The sequence below is a fragment of the Candoia aspera genome, chromosome 1 (genome assembly GCF_035149785.1).
Source record: "Candoia aspera isolate rCanAsp1 chromosome 1, rCanAsp1.hap2, whole genome shotgun sequence".
In the NCBI taxonomy this organism is placed as follows: Eukaryota; Metazoa; Chordata; class Lepidosauria; order Squamata; family Boidae; genus Candoia; species Candoia aspera.
This window is the reverse complement of record NC_086153.1, coordinates 7456125-7475629: the sequence shown is the minus strand read 5'-3', so window position 1 is coordinate 7475629 and position 19505 is coordinate 7456125. Positions and strand designations below refer to the sequence as shown.

The 19505-nt window shown below is 44.6% G+C and overlaps 1 protein-coding gene across 4 annotated transcripts in view; it reads left to right on the top strand.

Annotated features, from left to right (window-relative positions):
• The first annotated feature begins 3598 nt into the window (after window positions 1–3598).
• ACACA (acetyl-CoA carboxylase alpha) overlaps window positions 3599–19505 on the top strand; it is a 252885-nt gene continuing 236978 nt past the window's right edge. For all 4 annotated transcript variants that reach the window (XM_063296753.1, XM_063296749.1, XM_063296752.1 and 1 more), the window contains exons 1-2: window positions 3599–3772; window positions 17756–17802. In XM_063296753.1, the coding sequence (XP_063152823.1) occupies window positions 3654–3772; window positions 17756–17802 (166 nt within the window). In that variant the 5' untranslated portion in view covers window positions 3599–3653. The remainder of the gene's footprint in view (window positions 3773–17755; window positions 17803–19505) is intronic.

Genomic DNA, 19505 nt, shown 5'->3' with positions numbered 1-19505 from the left:
TACACCCTGCTAATTTCTGAGCTAGATGAAAAGCTGCAGAACCCCACAGCACCCAAGGTTGATGGTTGGGTAAATCCAGGAGGACTCCCTGTATCAGGCAAATCTAGAAAACAAGATTAACTTGAGGTTAAACTTCCCTTTTGGATTTCACCATAGAGATGAGAGTCTAGAGTGGCTTGGCAAAAATGGGCTGTTCTAGATTCTTTTCTGGTTTTGTTCTTCAATCCTGTGGGTGAACTGGGCACAAAGAGGGCATGGGGAGTGTCAGGTTGGGGCACTGTCACAAAATGGCTGCCATGGTTGAAGCTTGCCCATGCAGGAAGGTAAACAAATACTACATTACAGCTAATCAGATGATGTTTAAAATAAGTGGACGGTTTTGCAATCCTGCCGTGAAGTCTAAGTCTCTCTTGTGCAAAATACCTGTATCTATGCTGACAACTGGGGTATTTAGGGAACACATCAAAGGATGGAAGATCTAGACATCTTCCAACGTGCACAGGACCAAAGAGCTACAAAATATTCATACCTTGAGAGTATGCTGATCTGGATTATCTTGCCTTTTCTATTTTTTGGACCTCCTCCGACCAAACCCGTGCTTTCTTTTTATATTATTTGACTAGGCTAATATTCTGCTCAATCATGTCTGGCTGGGCAGCTTACAGACCTCCAGAACAGTCATAAAATTAAAAACTAAGCATAAGAACATAAAGCCCACAATATAAGAAATAACATCCCAAATGCCAAGGAACAGCAGCAGCATAATCATCATCCAGGAGAAACTAAGATGCTCCCATTGGCTGCTGAAGTCCTGTTGAAACAGCCAGCTCTTAATGGTTTTAGAATAGATCAGCAGAGTCAGGGGAACACTTTTCAAGAGCAACAACTTAGAAGTCCCAATCTCTGGATTCACAGAATTCTGGGGGTTGAAGTCCATACATCTTAACATTGCTGAGGCTGAGAAATACCAACCTAGAGGTACTTCTGGCATGCTATTACTTGATAAAAAACAACAGGTTTGCAGGCACTCCTGGTTTCCAGAAGCACAGCAGTTAAGGAAGTTTAAGTTAAGTCACGTGATTTTATTAATCCTTAAGAGTGTTTGGCTGAAGATCATCTTGTCTTGTAAATCCAGTTATTTACGTCAGCCCCGGCTGGGGCAACCTTTCCCGCAAGGTACCACTTTAAGCAGCTTAAGTATTACACCTAAATGATATATTGCAGTAATTTTGGATTGGCCCCGACCCAGTTTGAAAAGCCTTTGAGTTTTGGAAGCTGACCTGAAAAAGGACTTTATGAAGGTTACAGCAAAATGGTTAAGCTGTTTGCCCCTCCCCACCCCCTTTCTGTCCCAACAGAAATCTTAGTGCCTAGTCTAATTACATGGGGCAATCATGCCAAATTAATGCAGGTCTTAGAAAATGAAAAGCCTAGCTAATAATCCTGACTTATTTTTTATTCGTTTTGCAACATGCTGGAAAGCAACATTAATCATTGGCCAGGGAGTGGTTTCAGCAATCTTATCTCTGCAAGTTATATTTTTGCAGCAGGAAAATTTGTTCCCACTGAAACCTAGCACACCGGTCAGCAAGGTGTTGTTACGCTACATTTGAGTGGTGACGATGTATGATTTTCCCCGAAATATAGGTAGATAAACACATAACCAGATTCACTCATTATGGGAAGGCACAATCCTTTGTTTAACCTGGTTGTCATTTGCAATCTGATTGTCTCAGCATGTTGCGTGAACCTATAATTGGGATGGAATTGGGATTTATTGAATAAATCATGGTTAAGCAAAATGTGTCTTGGCATGTTGTATGAATTACAGAGATATAGAGCAGACAAATCAAGCTGCAGAAGGAAGTTGGCTATGTAATTAGTTCCCAGGATCCAGTATTTGCAAGCCTCCGATTGCATAAGTCAAAAGTGCACATTGTCAGTTTCAGAATTATGAATATAACTTTTGTCCAGAGGCTTTGTATGTCATGCCAACCCATAAAGTAATTTGAAAGCACTGTGCAAGCCCAGTCTTGACAGAGGTCTCATTCTTTTAGTTTAAGAACACAGTTAATGCATATATGCAGGCCTACACGTGAAAGTAATGTAAAAATTTTGTAATTCTGGCCTATCTTTGAGCCTGAATGTGCAGGGCTTCCTGGAAGCTTGAAAAATATTTCAAGGGTTCCTCCAGGGTCAAGAAGTTGAGAAAGGCTGGTATAAGCTGAATTCATACAACCCACCAGTCACTCAGCAGTGAAGGTTAGTGTTCAATGAAACAATAACCATGGTTGCAAGTCCTCTTTAACTATCAGATGATCTGTTAACTGTCAGAATGGTAATACAGTCCACCTTCCCATAAGCTCTCAAAGCAGAGAAATACAGATGTTGCATCATGTCATGCCCCCACGAGGGGTTTTACATGAGTTGCACACAACCCCTTAATTTTTACACCACGTGTATCCTGCATGATGTTCTGCTGCTCCACTTTCTTCTGTCATACTTACCCATAGCAAGATAGTAGTCAAGGTGCTGCATAGCAGGCGCTGCATAGCCCAGGGATAAAGAAAGCAACCGTGCTAACCGCGCAATTTAATGTGTGAACGTTATACTTAATCAAAGGGCAAAATACTCCGAAACTTCCCCGGGAAATCCCAATAACGCTGGGGCCTAGCCTGGCCTGATCCTGGGTATGAACCTACTTTCCATTTCCTTCCTCTAAAACACACCTAGCAGGCCGCCAGCCAAAGACCAGCCATTCGAAATTTTCTTTGCGCGAGACGGGCGGTGCCGGAATTCGAAATATACATAAAAGAAAACAAATTCGAAATTCAGTCGGCCAAGCTCGACATCTGACTGCTTACCTCGGGCGCTAGGGTTTCAAACGCCCGGAAACACAACAAAGACAGCTTGCTTTCATTTCGCTTTTATTGCACGGGTCCCCTCCGCCCCCAAATAGCCACGCCGAAGAGGCCAGCCGGATCCCCCCCCCGCAAAACAACCCCACGCGCTTTTACATCCACGGAGTCGCAAAGCGAAGCGAGACGGGCCCTTGGCTCAGCTCCGTCGTTCGTGCCGACGATGCCACCCCTCCAGCCGGGGGGGGCCTTACTCCCATGCACCCCACTCCACCGGGGGCGGGGGGCGACCAGCTCCCAGAGCAGCTCCAGCCAGACCCGTGCGGCGGCGCGCCAGGCTGCCGGCTCGCTGCCGGCGGATCCCCGGGAGCCAATGACCGAGCGGGGAGATCCGCTCAGGCCACCGCCGCCTCCCCACCGGCCCCTCCTCCCCGCGCTGGCCTGATTGGTGACGCCCACGGCTTGGGGTGAGCGCGCAGCGCCAATGGGGAACGCGCGGGTGGCTGCGCCGGCGACGGGGAAGTGGGATGGGGAGGCGCGGAGCGGGGAGGGGACGGGACGGGGGGGCGGCCGGGGAGGGGTTAAAGGGGATTGACCTCGAGTAACCCGCCCCGTCGCCCCAGGGCCGGGGGTGATGCTGCCTGCGGAGGGGCGCCGTCGGAGGGAGCCCGGCAACTCGAGGAGGGCTTTGCTGCACCGGGGCGGGGGCCGGGGCCGGGGCCGGGCGGGCAGAGTGGGAGCGAGCGGGAGGAGCCTGCCTGGGGCCGGGCTCTTGCACCCATGCGCTCCCGCTGAATGGGAGAGCGCCTGCCCGCCGCCTCGTCCACGCCGCCCGCGCGAGCATCCCCGGCTTCCCGCGCCAGGCCCGGAGCGCTCGGGGGGGATCCCCGCTTCTCGCCCGCGAGCGCCTTCAGGTGAGCCGCGTTCCCGGCGCTTGGGGCGCTGGGGAAGGACGGGGGGGCAGGGGGCAAGGGGGAGCGCCCCGTCTCTCCCCCTCTTGCCCTCCCTCTCCTCGCTTTTGTGTCACGCCGCCCCGATCGCCTTCCCCGCTCCAGCTTGCGCTCCTGGGGACCGAAGGCGGGTGGTCCCCGGGGCGGGGGGGGGGTGTTCTCGCCGGGGATCCAGATCGGGGCGAGCGCCGGAGTGAGCGAGGAGGCTCCGGGAGAGTTCCCCAGCTAGCTGGTGGTCGTTTTCCTCCTCCATCCAGGTTTAGGAACAAATGCCGGCTTGGTAGGGACTGGTGGACTGGTGCCTAACTGGGGCGAGCGGTTTGGGGGCCGAGAGCGGTGGCGCGCTTGGGAAACGTGGGAATGGGATCCGGGAAGGAAAGGAGCCACACAGCTTGTTCTCAGCCCCCGGAGGGATCAGCGTTACGAGTGGTTGAGCAACCCCGTGTCTGCCTATCGCAAGTAGGAAGCCGGTCCAACTCACGTGGGCCGGTTGATGCTGATGTTGGGAGCGTAGCCAGACGCGTCTGGGTGAGAGCAAAATGGGGAAAGCCGAGGGCTGCTGGCTTTAAAACCTGTGAAGTGCCTCCCCACCGCGGGCTGCCCTTCCGCTTGATTGTGCTGTTCCTAAAAGAAGAGGTGTGGGGAGCTCACCTGGCTCTTCTTACTGACCAAGAAGCTGTTTGGGATTTTAGGGAGCTGCAGATACAAGGGACAGGACCTCCGTTCCTTGCCTTGGGAGAATGGACCAAGGCCCAGCTCTCAGGGGAGGAAGGGACCCTTCGAAGTGCCCAAAACGGGGAGAGAAGTTAGGAAGAAAAAGAAACCATTCAACAGGTGTAGTATTAGTGATGAAGAGTTGGCCAGAGGCTTGTTGTTGTCTTCTCAGCGTCTTTCCGATCCCCACCCCCATGCCTGGACCCTTTCAATAGATCTAGTTGCTGGTCAGAATGAAAAAGCTACAGGAGGACATAGAATGGAGTAGTCAAGGAAGCCTCCTTTGAACTGAGTTCAGTCTCTGATAACTACATGGACCATGATCTTTTCTTGACAGCAATACCAAAGTGGTTTGCCCTTGCCCTTTGCCTTCTTTTTGCTGTTCTAGCCAAAAGCCCTGGGGTTTTTCTGGTGGTCTCCCCTCCAAGGAATAACCCAGCTTGTCCCAACTTAGCTTTCCAAGATCAGCCAAAATTAGCTAAATTGACCTTTCTTCCTTTCTTCCTTGATACATTTGGCATGACAGTTCCTGCAATTGTATTCTCTCATCTACTCCACCCCAGTTTTTTTTTTTTAAAGATGGCATGATTTGAAATAGACTAAGTGTTCTTCCCAAATGCCCAAACTGAAATAATATGTAAACAACTGTGTGGGCAGTGATGGGAATGTGGGCATAAGTGGCTTGATTAAGATCTTCCCTGAAGCCAAGTGATCTCTAATGCGTGTAAAAAACATCTGTTCATGTGTTCTATTCTTTTACACTTTTTATAATTAAAATCTCAACCTGCTGCAGTCATCTTCAGCAGTTTCAGACCTTTTCACCCAATACCTTTGGATATCCATGTCTTAATTTACTTTCTTTTTCAGTCATCCCAATGATTGATTGATTATTTATCTATCTATCTATCTATCTATCTATCTATCTATCTATCTCTCAAATTTTTGCTACCTCCCATCTCCCCCCAAAGAGGGACTCTGAGCGGAATCATTTTTTATATCTAGCCTGAATCTCTTTCCATTTATTCTGTTTATTATAGACAGAATAAACATTTTCTGTATCATCGTTCATATATTTGTCAAATGGAATTATTACTATTAAGACCCCTTATTTCAGCGTGGCACAGTTTGGTGCCTGCTGGGTTGTAGGATGGTTCATGTCCAATTTTCCAGGCATAAAATAAGTTGCAATTCAATGTATCACAAAAGGGTCAAGGTTGTGCTATAGCTTCTGGGGTTTTTTCTCCCTTAGAATTATTGCATCAAACTAATTAACAATAGGCAAGAACCCTTTTAACAAAATATTGATTCATTTATTAGATTTCCACCCTGCTTTCCCCCAAACATATATAACATTCACCCTTCTGATTTTGCCTCCACAGCTACAACCTTGCGAAGTAGATTTTGCTGAGAGAGGGACTGACCCAAAGTCACCCAGGGTACTTCCAGACCAAGGGGGGAATTCCAGAATCTAGATTCTAGATTTCCTCATTCCTTAATTCCAGTACCTTAATCACTACGCCCTAAGCTTGGATCTGTAATGTGGTGGTTAAGGACACCAACTATGTGCCAGAAGTCTTAAATTCAGATTCTGGTTCCAATTGCCTTCTAGCAAATAATAGTTTCACCTATTTTATCTGTAACAAAGCAGCAAGTATTGATTTGATGGATTCTGTCAAAACACGAAGCCCTGTTTAATCATAGCTTCCACTTGTAACTTAGTAGTCTCACAGAATACCTGGAGCCGTAAAGTGTTGGCTTGTTGGAGCTCTGAAATTTAAACAGAAGAAAAACAATAGCCAGATAGAAAAATTAAAAGGGAACAAGACCCCCCCCCCAATGATTAGAAAGAAAAAATTGAAATAAATGTCTACAAAGTAGCAGATCTTAAACAACAAATTAAATATTGAGGATGGTTTGTGAAACACTGGTTTGTGGGCCAACACTGCCATAACAAAATGAAAACAAACCACATTGTAGTTAGTGCACTGTGTGAACTCCGTTAAAGTATAGCAACATGCTTTTAAAAAAGAGCCATGGAGTACGATTACATTACTTGCTAATATCGATACTTGGTTCTTTGGATTCCACTCCTTACATTCTGTTAAATTGAGGTTTAACATTGCCTAGAGCAGGTCAGACTGTCCCTTCCTCTGGAGAAGTACATAGAGGCTTCAAGCAAAATCCTTGAATGCATGTTGAATCTATATGTAAACAACAGCTGATACAGTGAATAATACTGCATAACACTTCAGGATACTGTTGAAATATAAAATCATGGAGTTGGAAGGTGCCTTAGACCAGGGTTCCTCAACCTTGGCATCTCTAAGCCGTGCAGACTTCAACTCCCAGAATTCCCCAGCCAGCAAAGCTTCTGGGAGTTGAAGTCTGCACAGCTTAGAGTTGCCAAGGTTGAGGAGCCCTGCCTTAGAAGTTATGTACTCCACCCCTCTGCTCCGTGCAGGATCTGCTGGAACATCTCGGACAGATGAGCATCCAACCTCTGTTGAAGGAGACCACAGGTCTTTGAGTGGCAGCTGTTCCACCAGCTAACAACAACTACAGTCAGGAAGTTGTTCCGGTATCTAGCCTGAACCTCTTTCCTTGTAGTTTAAATTCAGTGGTTCTGGTCCTAAGTCTGTTCTCTATTCTGTATGATAAGGCTTTTAGATATTTGAAGATTGGTATCATATTTCCTCTTAGTCTTTTTTTTCTGGTGAGGGCAGGTGAAACTCAGCATACACACTAAACTAACAGAATGGGCTCCAGGTTTCCAGCCTGAAAGCAGTGTTATCTGATGGGACCAGGAGGCATGCCTTCTCTGTTGTGGCACTTGTCAGGCCCAGCCCAAGAACGACAAACAATCAATCCAGCCAAACTCCAGTTCTTTATTGCTCACACCATGTCGACCAGGGTTCCTCAACCTTGGCAACTCTAAGCTGTGCAGACTTCAACTCCCAGAATTCCTCAGCCAGCAAAGCTTCTGGGAGTTGAAGTCCACACACCTTAGAGTTGCCAAGGTTGAGGAACCCTGGTGTAGACAAAATCTTGCCAGACTAAAGGTACTCTACCTAACCTAAGGCGAGATAACTTGGGAAGGCTCCAGGGCGGGGCTATCCTGAACCTCTTAGTCTTCCCACATTCCAGCTCTGGACTGTGTTTTCTCTTACCTTGCTTCCCTCCTTGGAATGCGCTCCCTCCTTCCTGAGACCCAGCAGTGTTACTGAAGCCCATCACACACCACAACATTTGGAAGTCTTCCCCTGCTCCTTAAAATTTGGTTGCCTCTTTTAGTCTTTAAGAAAGCTTTAAAAGATTGGCTTTTTTCCAGTCTCCCGGAGGTGGAGCGTCTATCTGATGGGCCCTGATTGTTTGCTATTGGCCTGTTGATTTCTGCTTTGTTCTTGTTGATATTGCTGGTTTTAATTGTAAATGGCATTTTCTTTTGGTTTTATCAGTGTGCACTGCCTGGAGTCATGAACACTTGAGGATTTTTTTATTACTATAATTTTTTATTTTTTACTATTAATTTTTATTTATTGTATTTTATTTTTCAAATTTTTGCCACTGCCCATCTCCCCCCCCCCCCCAAGAGAGGGAGATTTTATTTAGTCGTCGTCGTCATCGTCTTGATGCTGACACCACCTAGAGTCTTATGGAGTTGGGTGGCCTTCTAAACCAAATAAATTAATAAATAAAAATATTCTAAATCAGTAAATAAACACCTAGATCTTTTAACTGTCCCTCATAGGGCTTGGTCTCCAGACCCTTCACCATCTTGGTAGCCCTCCTCTGAACTTGCTAAATTTGCCATTATCCTTTCTGAACTGCAGTGTACTGATGTATTCTTTGAGCGTTGGTCCTAATTCTGTATAGCCAAATCAGCATCACTGCAAAAAAAAAGGAAGATCAGACAGCTTAAGGAATCTGAACATTTGCAGAAGCACAAAGCACAGGTAGTCCTTGCTTAGTGACCATAATTGGGACAGGCAGCTCCATTGCTAAGTGATGCAGTTGCGGAGTGAAACATGTGACTGCTATGGACTTACGATGTCAGTTCCCATTTGGACGTTAAGCAAGTCACCATGGGTCGTTAAGTGAGACATCACATGACCGTGACTTGCAGTTTTACTGCCAGCTTCTCCATTGACTCTGCTTGTTGGAAGCCAGCTGCGAAGTGCCCCAATTTCGATCATGTGACTGCAGGGATGCTGCGACTGGCGTAAGTGTGAGGACCGACCGTAAAGTTACTTTTTCAGCACTGTTGTAACTTTGAACAGTCACTAAACGTGGCAGTTGTTAAGCAAAGACTACCTGTATCTTTAAAAGAGAAGAAAAATTCTAAATGGTCATGGAAGAGAGCTTCAGAGCAGTTTCAGGAGGACTGACCATGCTCCATGGCCATAGAATGGAAACTGTCTGTTGCAACAGCAATGAAACAGAATATTATGGAATAAGATTCGGCTACCAGAGGAGAACCCTCATAGAAACACTTCATCCTGAAGTATTTATTGCAGGTCCCAATTATTAGTAAGAAGATAATTCTTAGGAGGAAGGTATTTTTTAACAACGTTGTTGACAATGGAAATATTCTCTTGTGCCAGAGGGCAGGACCAGAACCAACATTTTAAAACTACAAGAAGGTCCAGCTAGACATCAGGATTAAGTTCCTGACTGTGCTGTCAACCAGGCTGCCACATGAAGTGATGACTTCTCTGCCTGAAGTCCCTAAACAGAAGCTGGACATTCATTTGTCAAAAATGCTCTAATAGGTACTAGACTGGATGATCTCTAAGTTCCCTCCCAAAGTTTACAGATTTATTTGAATTCTGCCCAGAAAAACATCACAAAATGATCCCATCTCTTCTTAGACCACTTTACAAGTATTTCTAACCTCTTTGGTAGCCCTTTCCACCTTGGGCCCTTTCCAGATGTGTACACTTCAATTCTCATAACTCCTCATCCAGCAAGGCCATTGCTGAGAATGCTGGGAATTGAAGTTCATGATTTGCAAAGCACCCAGGTGGGGAAATCTGCCTTGTATCAACATCTCTGTGTGTATAAAACTAGTTGTAATCTAAACACATTTTGTAAGGAGCAATCCACATCATAAAGCTGACCTTTCAATGAATATGCACAGGTTGATGCTGGTAATCTGCTATAGCTACAGCTGAAAGGGACAGAGTGTAATGGTACATAGGTAGCAAACTGGCTGAGCATCCCCATCAAACAATGTGCAAAGAGCAGAGTAAGGAAGTGAGAGGGAGATGCAGATGGGGAGTGAAACCTGGTGGGGCCTGGTGATAACATCACAGGTCTTCCAGTTGCGAGGCCTTTCATGTGTTATGGAGAGTGATGCAATCTGGATTTCAAGAACTTTATTATTTTATTTTATTACATTATTAAATTTGTATGCTGCCCAGCTCACAATGATGCTGGGTGTAATGAATAAAAACATTGAATATACAATCAACGAAAATAAGAAATAGAAGATAGCAAGATGACAGAACCAGGCTGGAATGGGAAAAAAGAATGCAGGGGGGCTTCCCTCCCGCTTGCCAAAGTCCTGGGAGAAGAGCTGGGTCTTCAAGGCCCTTCAAAATCCCAGTAGTTTGGGGGCTGTTCGGATCTTGGGGGGAACTTTATTCCAGAGGGCAGGTGCCACTACAGAGAACGCATCAAGGGTGAGGATAGATACCTACTTGTGGATAAGCTGAGAATTTTAGATGCCAAAATACACCCCCAAGATTGGGTTCAGCATATATACGGTATTACTTTTTAAAAGTACCCATATATTCTGTATATACTCACGGATAAGCCCATCCGCGGATAAGCCAACCCTCAAATTTTTAACCAAAGTACCATGAAAAATGCACCACCCGTGGATAAACCAATTGTGCAAATTAAAATGTGTGAAAATTTTGAGAGTCAGCTTAACATGGTTGGCATATTTTTCATAGTATTTTGGTTAAAAATTCAAGGGTCAGATTATCCACAGATAGGCATATCCACAAGTATTATGCCATTCTGTTTTATGTTTTGTTATTATTGAATTATTATATTTGCAACTTATTGGTCGTGTTAATGTACCATGAGCTGTAGATATGATAATTTTGATGCAGGGTTCCCTGAGACTTGAAAATCATTTCATGGGTTCTTCCAGGGTACAGAGGCTGAGAAAGGCTGGGTTAAAGTGATTCTCAAGGGCCTGACAAGGGTATAGCCATGTCACGTGGAAGATCTTTGAGCTGGCATGCCAGACTGCAGTTGTACCTTTGTTAACCCTGATAGAGAGTAAGGAGGAGACTGGAGGTAGAGGTCACTAGCATCCAAGTTACCCAGTTGGTGTAACAAGAGCTGCTACGATGGATGTTCTAAGCATCTGCTGGATAAAATCACTCAGATCCATTCTGAGTTAGACTCCTCAATGCGCAAGCCCTGTTGAGTTGGCCATGGCATGGCCAAGGGTTTGATCCTGTGATTCCTGACAGAATGACCATTAGTCTGGCTACCTGTTTATTTGGCTATTAGTCTGGCTACCTGTTTATTTGGTCCATATCCCTTCTAATTGGTTAAGGCCTTCTCGGAGGTGATGTGAGGTTGGAGCCACATGAAGGTAAATTCATCCTTGAGAAAGATGGTGGTTCTGCCTGCCCAGAAGGGAGGCAGTGGTGTCCCTTCTCAAAAAGCCACCGCTTGACTCAACACTTCTGGACAATTTTCGTTCGGTTTCCAGCCTTCCCTTTTCGGTAAGGTGGTTGGACTATGGCTCCAGATGGCCCTGAAAGAAGTGGATTATCTGCACCTGTTTTGATTGGGTTTCATGCTAGGGCATAATACAGAGACAGCATTGATTGCATTTGTTTGTTTTTGTATATAGTTTTTATTAAAGAAATTTTTAAGAGAATAAAAACAATACAAATTTTGGAAAAAGAAAAGCAAGTGAAAAAAAGGGCAAAGAAAGAAATAGCATTGATCTCATTTGTGGAGGACCTTTGGCAGAACTGGGATGGGGTGATTGTGACTGTCCTGGTTCTTCTTGATTTCTCAGCAGCTTTTCGTACTATCTATCATGGTCTCCTCCTGGATAAGCTATGAGGTTTGGGAGTGGGAGGCACAGTGCTGCAGCTGTCCTCCTTTCTCTGTTCCTATAGGTGTTGATGTGTGGGGTGGTCCAGCCCAATGCCCCTGGTTTGCAGAGTGCTTTAGGTCTGAAAGCTTTTGCTCTTCCTGTTTAACATCTACCTGAAGCCACTGGGAGAAGTCATCTGTCAACACGAGGTCAGGTATCATTTTGACCTCTGATTAATCAAGTAGAAGAGGCTTTAACTCAACCATAATAAGATGGAATGGCAATGGGTGCATGGTTCTTTTCATTGCTGGAGATTCTCCATCTTTGGTTCTGAATGAGGTGGTATATCCCCATAAATATCTGGTGAGCAATTTGGAGGTCCTCCTGGATTTACAGCTCCCGTTCACCACCTTTGCACAGATTTATCTGGTGCGCCAATTGTGGCTTTTAGTGGTGTGCGAGTCCCCTCCCGTAGTTCATCATGCCTCAGAACCTTGCAGGTGGATTATTGCAATGCCCTCCATGTGGGGCTGCCCCTTGGGAGCTACAGCTGGCTCAGAATAAACCAACCCATGCAGTTATGGATGCCCTTTGGCACAACCATGTAGCACCTCTGCTATGTGAGCTACATTGGCTGCCAGTTGGCTTCTGGACACAATTTCTTCCTTTCTTCCTTTCTTCCTTTCTTTCTTTCCCACCTTTATTATTTTTATAAATAACTCAAGGTGACAAACATACCTAGTACTCCTTCCTGCTATTTTCCCCACAACAACAACCCTGTGAGGTGGGTTGGGCTGAGAGGGAGTGACTGGCCCAAGGTCACCCAGCTGACTTTCATGCCTAAGGCAGGACTAGAACTCACAGCCTCCTAGTTTCTAGCCCGTTGCCTTAACCACTAGATCAGACTGTCTCTCTACTGCCCTCAATTCAGGGGTGGTAGTTATCATCTCTGAAGCCCTCATGGCAGAGGGCCTGGCTGTCTGAGGAACTGCCTCTCTCCCATCATTTCTGACCATCTTGTAGAATCCCACAAAGGGGGCTTGCTTCATGTCCCATACATTAAGCAACGTCACCTGATGGGGCCTGGGAAGTGGGTCCTTTCTGTGATGGTGTCTGCCCTCTGGAATAACATCCCTTTAGAATTTCAGAGTGCCCCATCCCTGCAAGACTAAATCAGTGTTTCTCAACCTTGGCCACTTTAAGATGTGTGGACTTCAACTCCCAGAATTCCCCAGCCAGCCATGCTTGCTGGGGAATTCTGGGAGTTGAAGTCCACACATCTTAAAGTGGCCAAGGTTGAGAAACACTGATTTAAATAATCTGAAAATCTGTTTTTTTTTTCCAGGGTGTGACCACCTGCTGTTCAATGTTTGTTCTGGTTAGGACATGTTTCTCCTCCCTATACCATTTACTTTTTGTTTTGTTTTTAGGAATTGTACATTTTCAATCTGTATGCTGCCCAGTGCCCAGAGTCAGTGTTGAGTTGGGCAGCCTTTAAAATTTAAATGATAAATAAATAAATAAAATTGAGCAGGGCATTTGATTCACCCCAGGGGTCTCAAGTTATTTGTTTGATGTAGAGATTTTTGGATCCAGTCTCTGCGATTTTCAGGAATCACTTTGGATTCTATTCCAGAAAGGTGTCGGGCAGCCTGCGATCTTTTAAAGCAGCTGTGTCTTTTCTCAGGATCTCAGAGAGGCAATAACCATCAGTGGGTATCAGCTGATGTAGACAAAAATGCCTGTCAGGAAACAATGCTGAGAAAGGGATAGATCTCCATCTCCTGCTCTGAGCCTTCCCGAGCCATCTGGTCGGGCCCCATGAGAAGCAAATGCTGGATTAAGATAACAGCAGAGGGATCCTTATGCTCCCGTTCTCATACATGTTAGTATTACCGGGTTATGTGCTCCAACTCTTGTACTTGGTCAGTTGGACATTGGTGTATCCTGGAATCCTGACTGTTGTCCAATAACACTCAGGGAGTGCAGATGTGTTGACCTTCTTCGTGGATTTTTAAGGACGTGACAAAATGGAAAACCGATTCTCCGTTGCTTTCTGCTTCCCTCTCCTTTGCCCTGTGCTCAGTAGCCAAAGGACAGTGATTCTTGAAAGAAAAACAAAATAGGAAACTAGGGGTTGAGAGAATATGATGGAAGACCCTGGAAGAGCGTGTTTCTGGCTTGCTGCCTTGTGATGGGAAGAACTTCCCACTGCTACAGTTTTATTGCAGGTTCTATAATAACAGGTAGCTAAGGGAGAAAATTAATGCACCCCCCCCTTTGTTGCGTTAAGAAGCGTTGAAGCTGTGTTCTGGGGAGCTGTGAGGAATCTTTGGGATCCATTAATGTCCTTCACATGAAAAGACTGGTGATCTGTGATGTACAGGTAGTCCTCACTTAACAACCATTCATTTAGTGATGGTTCAGACTTAAAGACGGTGCTGAAAAAACGACTTATGACTGGTCCTCACACGACCGCTGCAGCATCCCTGCAGTCACATGATCGCGATTTGGGTGCTTGGCAACCACTTCGCATTTATGACCATCGCCATGTCCCGTGGTCATGTGATCGCCATTTCGACCTTACTGGCCAGCTTCTGACAAGCAAAATCAATGGGGAACTGTGTGATTCACTTAACAACCATGGGTTCGCTTAACACCCATGGTGGTTTGCTTAATGACCACTGCAAAAAAGGTCGTAAAATTGGGTTGCTTTCACTTAATGACCACTTTGCTTAGCAACCAAAAATTCAAGTCCCAATTGTGATAGTTAAAACGAGGACTACCTGGAGAACTTTTCCTTTCCTTAAAAGCCACGTTGTCCATCACCATCAGTTTGCAGTTGGTTGAAGGCAGTTGAAAATTTGGAGATGTTGGCTCCAGTAAATGGATAAACCCTTGCAATTCCATTACTGGCATCCTGCTTTTTACCTTTGGCGTTGCTCCCAGTTCTTTTTATGGACTTACAAAATGGCATCAATTACATCTTACCACCAAAATTGTAGATGGTTTAACCTGAAAAGAGAGTATCTTAATTTTTATTGCAGTGACATTATCTTCTGAGATTGGAATTAGAATTAGCCTTCTTCTTATTAAGACAGCCTCTAATCCCTTCCTTTAAATATGAAATTGTTCAGAAATATAACATGGAAGGTTTTTTTTTCTGCAGAGGAGCTATTCCAAAGCTTGGCTTCTCTCATTGCCACCTTAACCGGAAGTCTAAAGAAATCTTATCCGGAGTCTAAACTGAGCAGGAGTGGTAAATGTAATTTGTCCTGTAAATTAATTAAAAATCTGCCATAAGGTTTTCGAATGTGAATTCGGAAAAATAAAGTTTTTCCTAGGGACATCTCTTCAAACCTCAGAAAAAGTGAAGAAGGCTGGCAAGGGGGCTAGCTGCAGACTGAGGGGCTCTCCACAAAATTCTCTCTAATCAAAACCTCCTTCGTTGCTCTCTGGGCCCTGCCAGACGTAGAAACAAGGTTTTGATTATTGCTAGGGAACTCGTAACTGCTATGGGGGCCTGGGTGAGTTAAAGCTGGGAAGACACATTGCACTACAGGTAGCACTCACTTAAAAACCATTCATTTAGTGACGGTTCAAACTTACAATGGGACTGAAAAAAAGACTTATGACCGGTCCTCACACTTATTACCGTTGCAGCATCCCCTTGTTCACATGATCACAATTTGGGCACGTGGCAACCAGTTTGCATTTATGACTGTCACAACGTCCCATGGTCATGTGATCACCATTTTCGACCTTCCTGGCCAGTTTCTGGCAAGCAAAATCAATGGGGAACCACGTGATTTGCTTAATGACCACATGGTTTGCTTAACAACCACAGTGATTCACTTAACGATTACCACAGAAAAGGTCATAAAATTTAGTCAGATTCGCTTAATGACCACTTCGCTTAGCAACCGAAATTCTGGTCTCAATTGTGGTCATTAAGTGAGGACTACCTGTAAACCAAAATGGGTCTATATGTGTTTGGGCCTGTATCATTTTTAGCTTAGTGTGTATGGTATGAACTGTTTCAGTTTATAAACCATAGTTTATCTCTTGTCGTATACGAACTGAGCAGTCCTTATTTGTAAAAATCATTCATCACCGGTGTTATTCAGTATGAAGGTCTATGTGAACTGGGGTCCTTGCTAGTCACTAACAGTGAGAGCTTTAGTCACTGAGGTATTTATTGTAATATAGCATGCTGTAACTTGTGTTGCTGTCTGCAGGCAGGGATGAACAGGTTGAGCATGTTTTAGTTCCCCGTGTAAATGTTGGGCTGGGAGATTTGCACTGCCTTCTAGTGCTTATCTTAGGCTATTGCTGCAATTTGCCTAAGATTTGCAGAAAAGCCCATAGGCAGATGGATTGCACAAAGCCTCAAGATGGTGTTTTGCTTTAATCATGCGGATGATGCTTTCCAATTGATGTATAAAAGGCCCAGATGATGACAGTCGTACAGCGTGTGACAATATCTGGCTGGCGTTGGTTGAACAAAATTCAATGCCTCTATCTCTAGACGGAGATTCCAACATGGAGTGTAAAAAAGCAGTGATTCTTGCATAGCTGGCATTGTTACTCAACCCTGGTTGCTTGAACGCAGGGTAAACTTTGGTGATAGTTCATTGGAAGACACACTTGTTTGTGCCCACCAATTCCTTCATCGGAGTGGCATAGCTAGAAAACAGCTATCTGGGTCTTACTTTAAGCATGATATGTCATCTGTGAATTACTTTCACAACTGATTGGAGAAGGTTCCCATAAGTAGACCATCCAATTTCCAGAATTCTCAGCAGTGGCTATACTGAGAATTCTGGGGGTTGAAGTCCACATGACTGAAGTCACCAAAGTTTAGAAAGACTGAGTAGGCATTGCAACGTTGTCCCTGTTCCTTTTCACCTTGCCTGAAAGTCTCAATCTGCAAACGTTCTGTGGTAAGCGACTTTTGGGGAAAGACAGTTTAGCCAAGAATCTTGAAAGGTGAGGTCCTTTAGTCTTAGTATATCTGTGTGGGTGGTTCAGAACTAGTTAAGGAAATCCTTCTTTTGTGTGTGTGTGTGTGTGTGTGTGTGTTGTGGCGGCTGATGAGTAAGTGAAATGCAGTGCTGGAACCCAGTGCAGTGGTGTTGACAGCTATAGGTAGCGGTACTTGCAGATACTTGTTGAGCTTGATTCCTTGGTATGTTGAGTTTGGAGAACTGGGCAAAAGAGGGACATGGAAGACTTGAGACAGGCCTGGGGCATTGGGCAGAAGAATCTGCCTTCTGCCAGATGATAGTAGTGGTAGTATTAGTAGCATTTGGGGGCAGGGGGTGCATTTATACCTAAGTGGGGAACAGATGAAGCTGAAGCTCAGGAAGAGGCAGTGTTTTGATGGGTGAGATCTGCCCTTTTTATATGGGGGGTGGGGGGAGGCAAGGACCTCACTGAAGGGGACAGTGATACCAAGTGGGTGGAGCCACATTACAGCTGATGTGGGACTGGGATTGTCTGGTGTTTTTTTCTCACAGAGGGATCTTTTCTAAACAATGCTCCATTTTAGGACATTCACTGCAGTTTTTGTGCGTTTCCTGCCTGGACATAGGAAAAGAATCTTTTCCTAATTTTCAAAAATTACATAGCCAAACTGAGGTGGCGTGGCCTGGGAAGGTGTTAGAAGGCACAAGGTGCCCATTGGTCTGCTAGCTCAGAGGCAAGCAATTTTTCTAGGCTCCTAGGCTGTTTGGAGGGAAATGGTGGCTCGTGAGCCCCCACGCAATGTGATGAGCTAGCTTAATGAAGGGACAGGGTTAGGACCACCAGTTCCTTTGGTTAAAAGGACTCATGAAATACTAACGCAAAGCTGTAGTTGCCAAAAAAGGGGGTACAGACAGAATTTGACAAAGGGAATTATATTTGGCCCAAGGTTGCATTCTTTGGAGATTGAAGGCTGGGCCCAGAGGATTGGCAGAGAATCTGCCCTGCTTGCTAAGGTCTCAAGTTCAGCCTAAAGGTCTCTGTTTAAAGAGAAACCGATAAAATGTTTCATGTGGAAAACGTGGACTTCTGCAAGAAGAAGCTGGCTGTCTTGGTGCTTATCGTTATTTTTAGGATTACTTTTTAAAGGTTTTGATTTGCCCTCTGTCTAATCTTCTTGCCTTTTTCCCCCTTTTCAGTTCATTTTGGCAGTGGATCACAACTCAGATAACAAGGATCACTGGAGGTCAGTCACTATCAAAACTCCTTCCTCCTTTTTAACATTTGGGGCATTCTGTTCTTCCCCCATGGCTTAAAAAATGTTATACAGATAGTCCTTGCTTAACAACCACAATTGGGACCAGAATTTTGGTTGCTAAGCGAGGCAGTTATTAAGCGAATCCTGCCCGATTTTATGACCTTTTTTGCAGTGGTAGTTAAGCAAATCACCGTGGGCGTCAAGTGAACCAAGTGGTTGTTAAGCAAATCACATGGTTCCCCATTGATTTTGCTTGTCAGAAGCTGGCCGGGAAGGTCAAAAATTGTGATCGTGTGCCCATGGGATGCTGCAGTGGTCATAAATGCGAATTGGTTGCCAAGCGCCTAAATTGTGATCACATGACTGCAGGGACACTGCGACGGTTATAAGTGTAAGGACCAGTCGTAAGTCAGTTCTTTCCGCACCGTCATAAGTTCAAACCATCACTAAACGAATGGTTGTTAAGTGAAGACTGCCTGTATTTCATATTGGGTCAATCCAGTTTCGGTGCCAAGAAAAGAGGAATCCTGTGACCTGTATAGATAATGAACATTTAAAGCAATCTAAAGCAAACCATTGCATTTTGCCTAATCTGTTTATGATGAAGTCTGGAATGGAATTTCACTGATGCGCATTCAGAAACACAATGGAAGGATCTGGGCAGAATTTGGGTTAATATGCAAGAGAAGGAATTAAGGAGACTCTTTTTAATAAGAAAAAGTTTAAAGTTTATTAAGTTTCAAGCAAAGATAAAAGCTACAGAAAAACAAAAAACGACAAAGAAAAAAACTATACAAGTGTGAAAGCACAATAGAAAATTTTTCAAAGTTACAAAAAGAGGTGACTTCTGACTTTTAACAGCAAGAATATACAAAAATTTCCATAATCCCTTTCTCTATATTAAACCAAAATCACATTATTTCTATAAATCATTCCATTGGCACATGGTAAAAATCACTAAATACAGTTACTCCCTCCCCTTATATTAAAAGGGAAAAAAAATTATATAAACCTCCTAAACAACTTTCCCCTACCAAAGATAACATTTATTTAATTATTTCCTTCCTGCTACTATAAATTTCTGTCTACTATAATAAAAATCGAACTAAAAACATATAAATTGTCTGCCATTATACTTGATAATGGGACGCGGTGGTGCTGCGGGTTAAACTGCTGAGCTGCTGAGCTTGCTGATCGGAAGGTTGGCGGTTCGAATCCGCATGGCGGGGTGAGCTCCCGTTGCTAGTCCCAGCTCCTGCCAACCTAGCAGTTGGAAAACATGCAAATGTGAGTAGATTAATAGGTACCGCTTCGGTGGGCAGGTAACAGCGTTCCGTGTAGTCATGCTGGCCACATGACCACAGAAGTGTCTATGGACAAACGCCGGCTCTTTGGCTTTGAAACGGAGATGAGCACCGCCCCCTAGAGTCGGACACGACTGGACTTAATGTCAAGGGAAACCTTTACCTATACTTGATAATACAACAATTTTAATAATCTTAATCATATTAAACTTAAAACTATCCAAACAGACATTTATTTTTTTATTATACCTTAATAATCTTAATCCAAATTGTTAAAGATAAATGAAATCAGCCAAACCGTGAAAACAATCCAGATAAATATTCTTTAACCCTTATCCCACTTCAAAATAAACCAGAGCATTTATATATCCCCACAATGTGCACAGA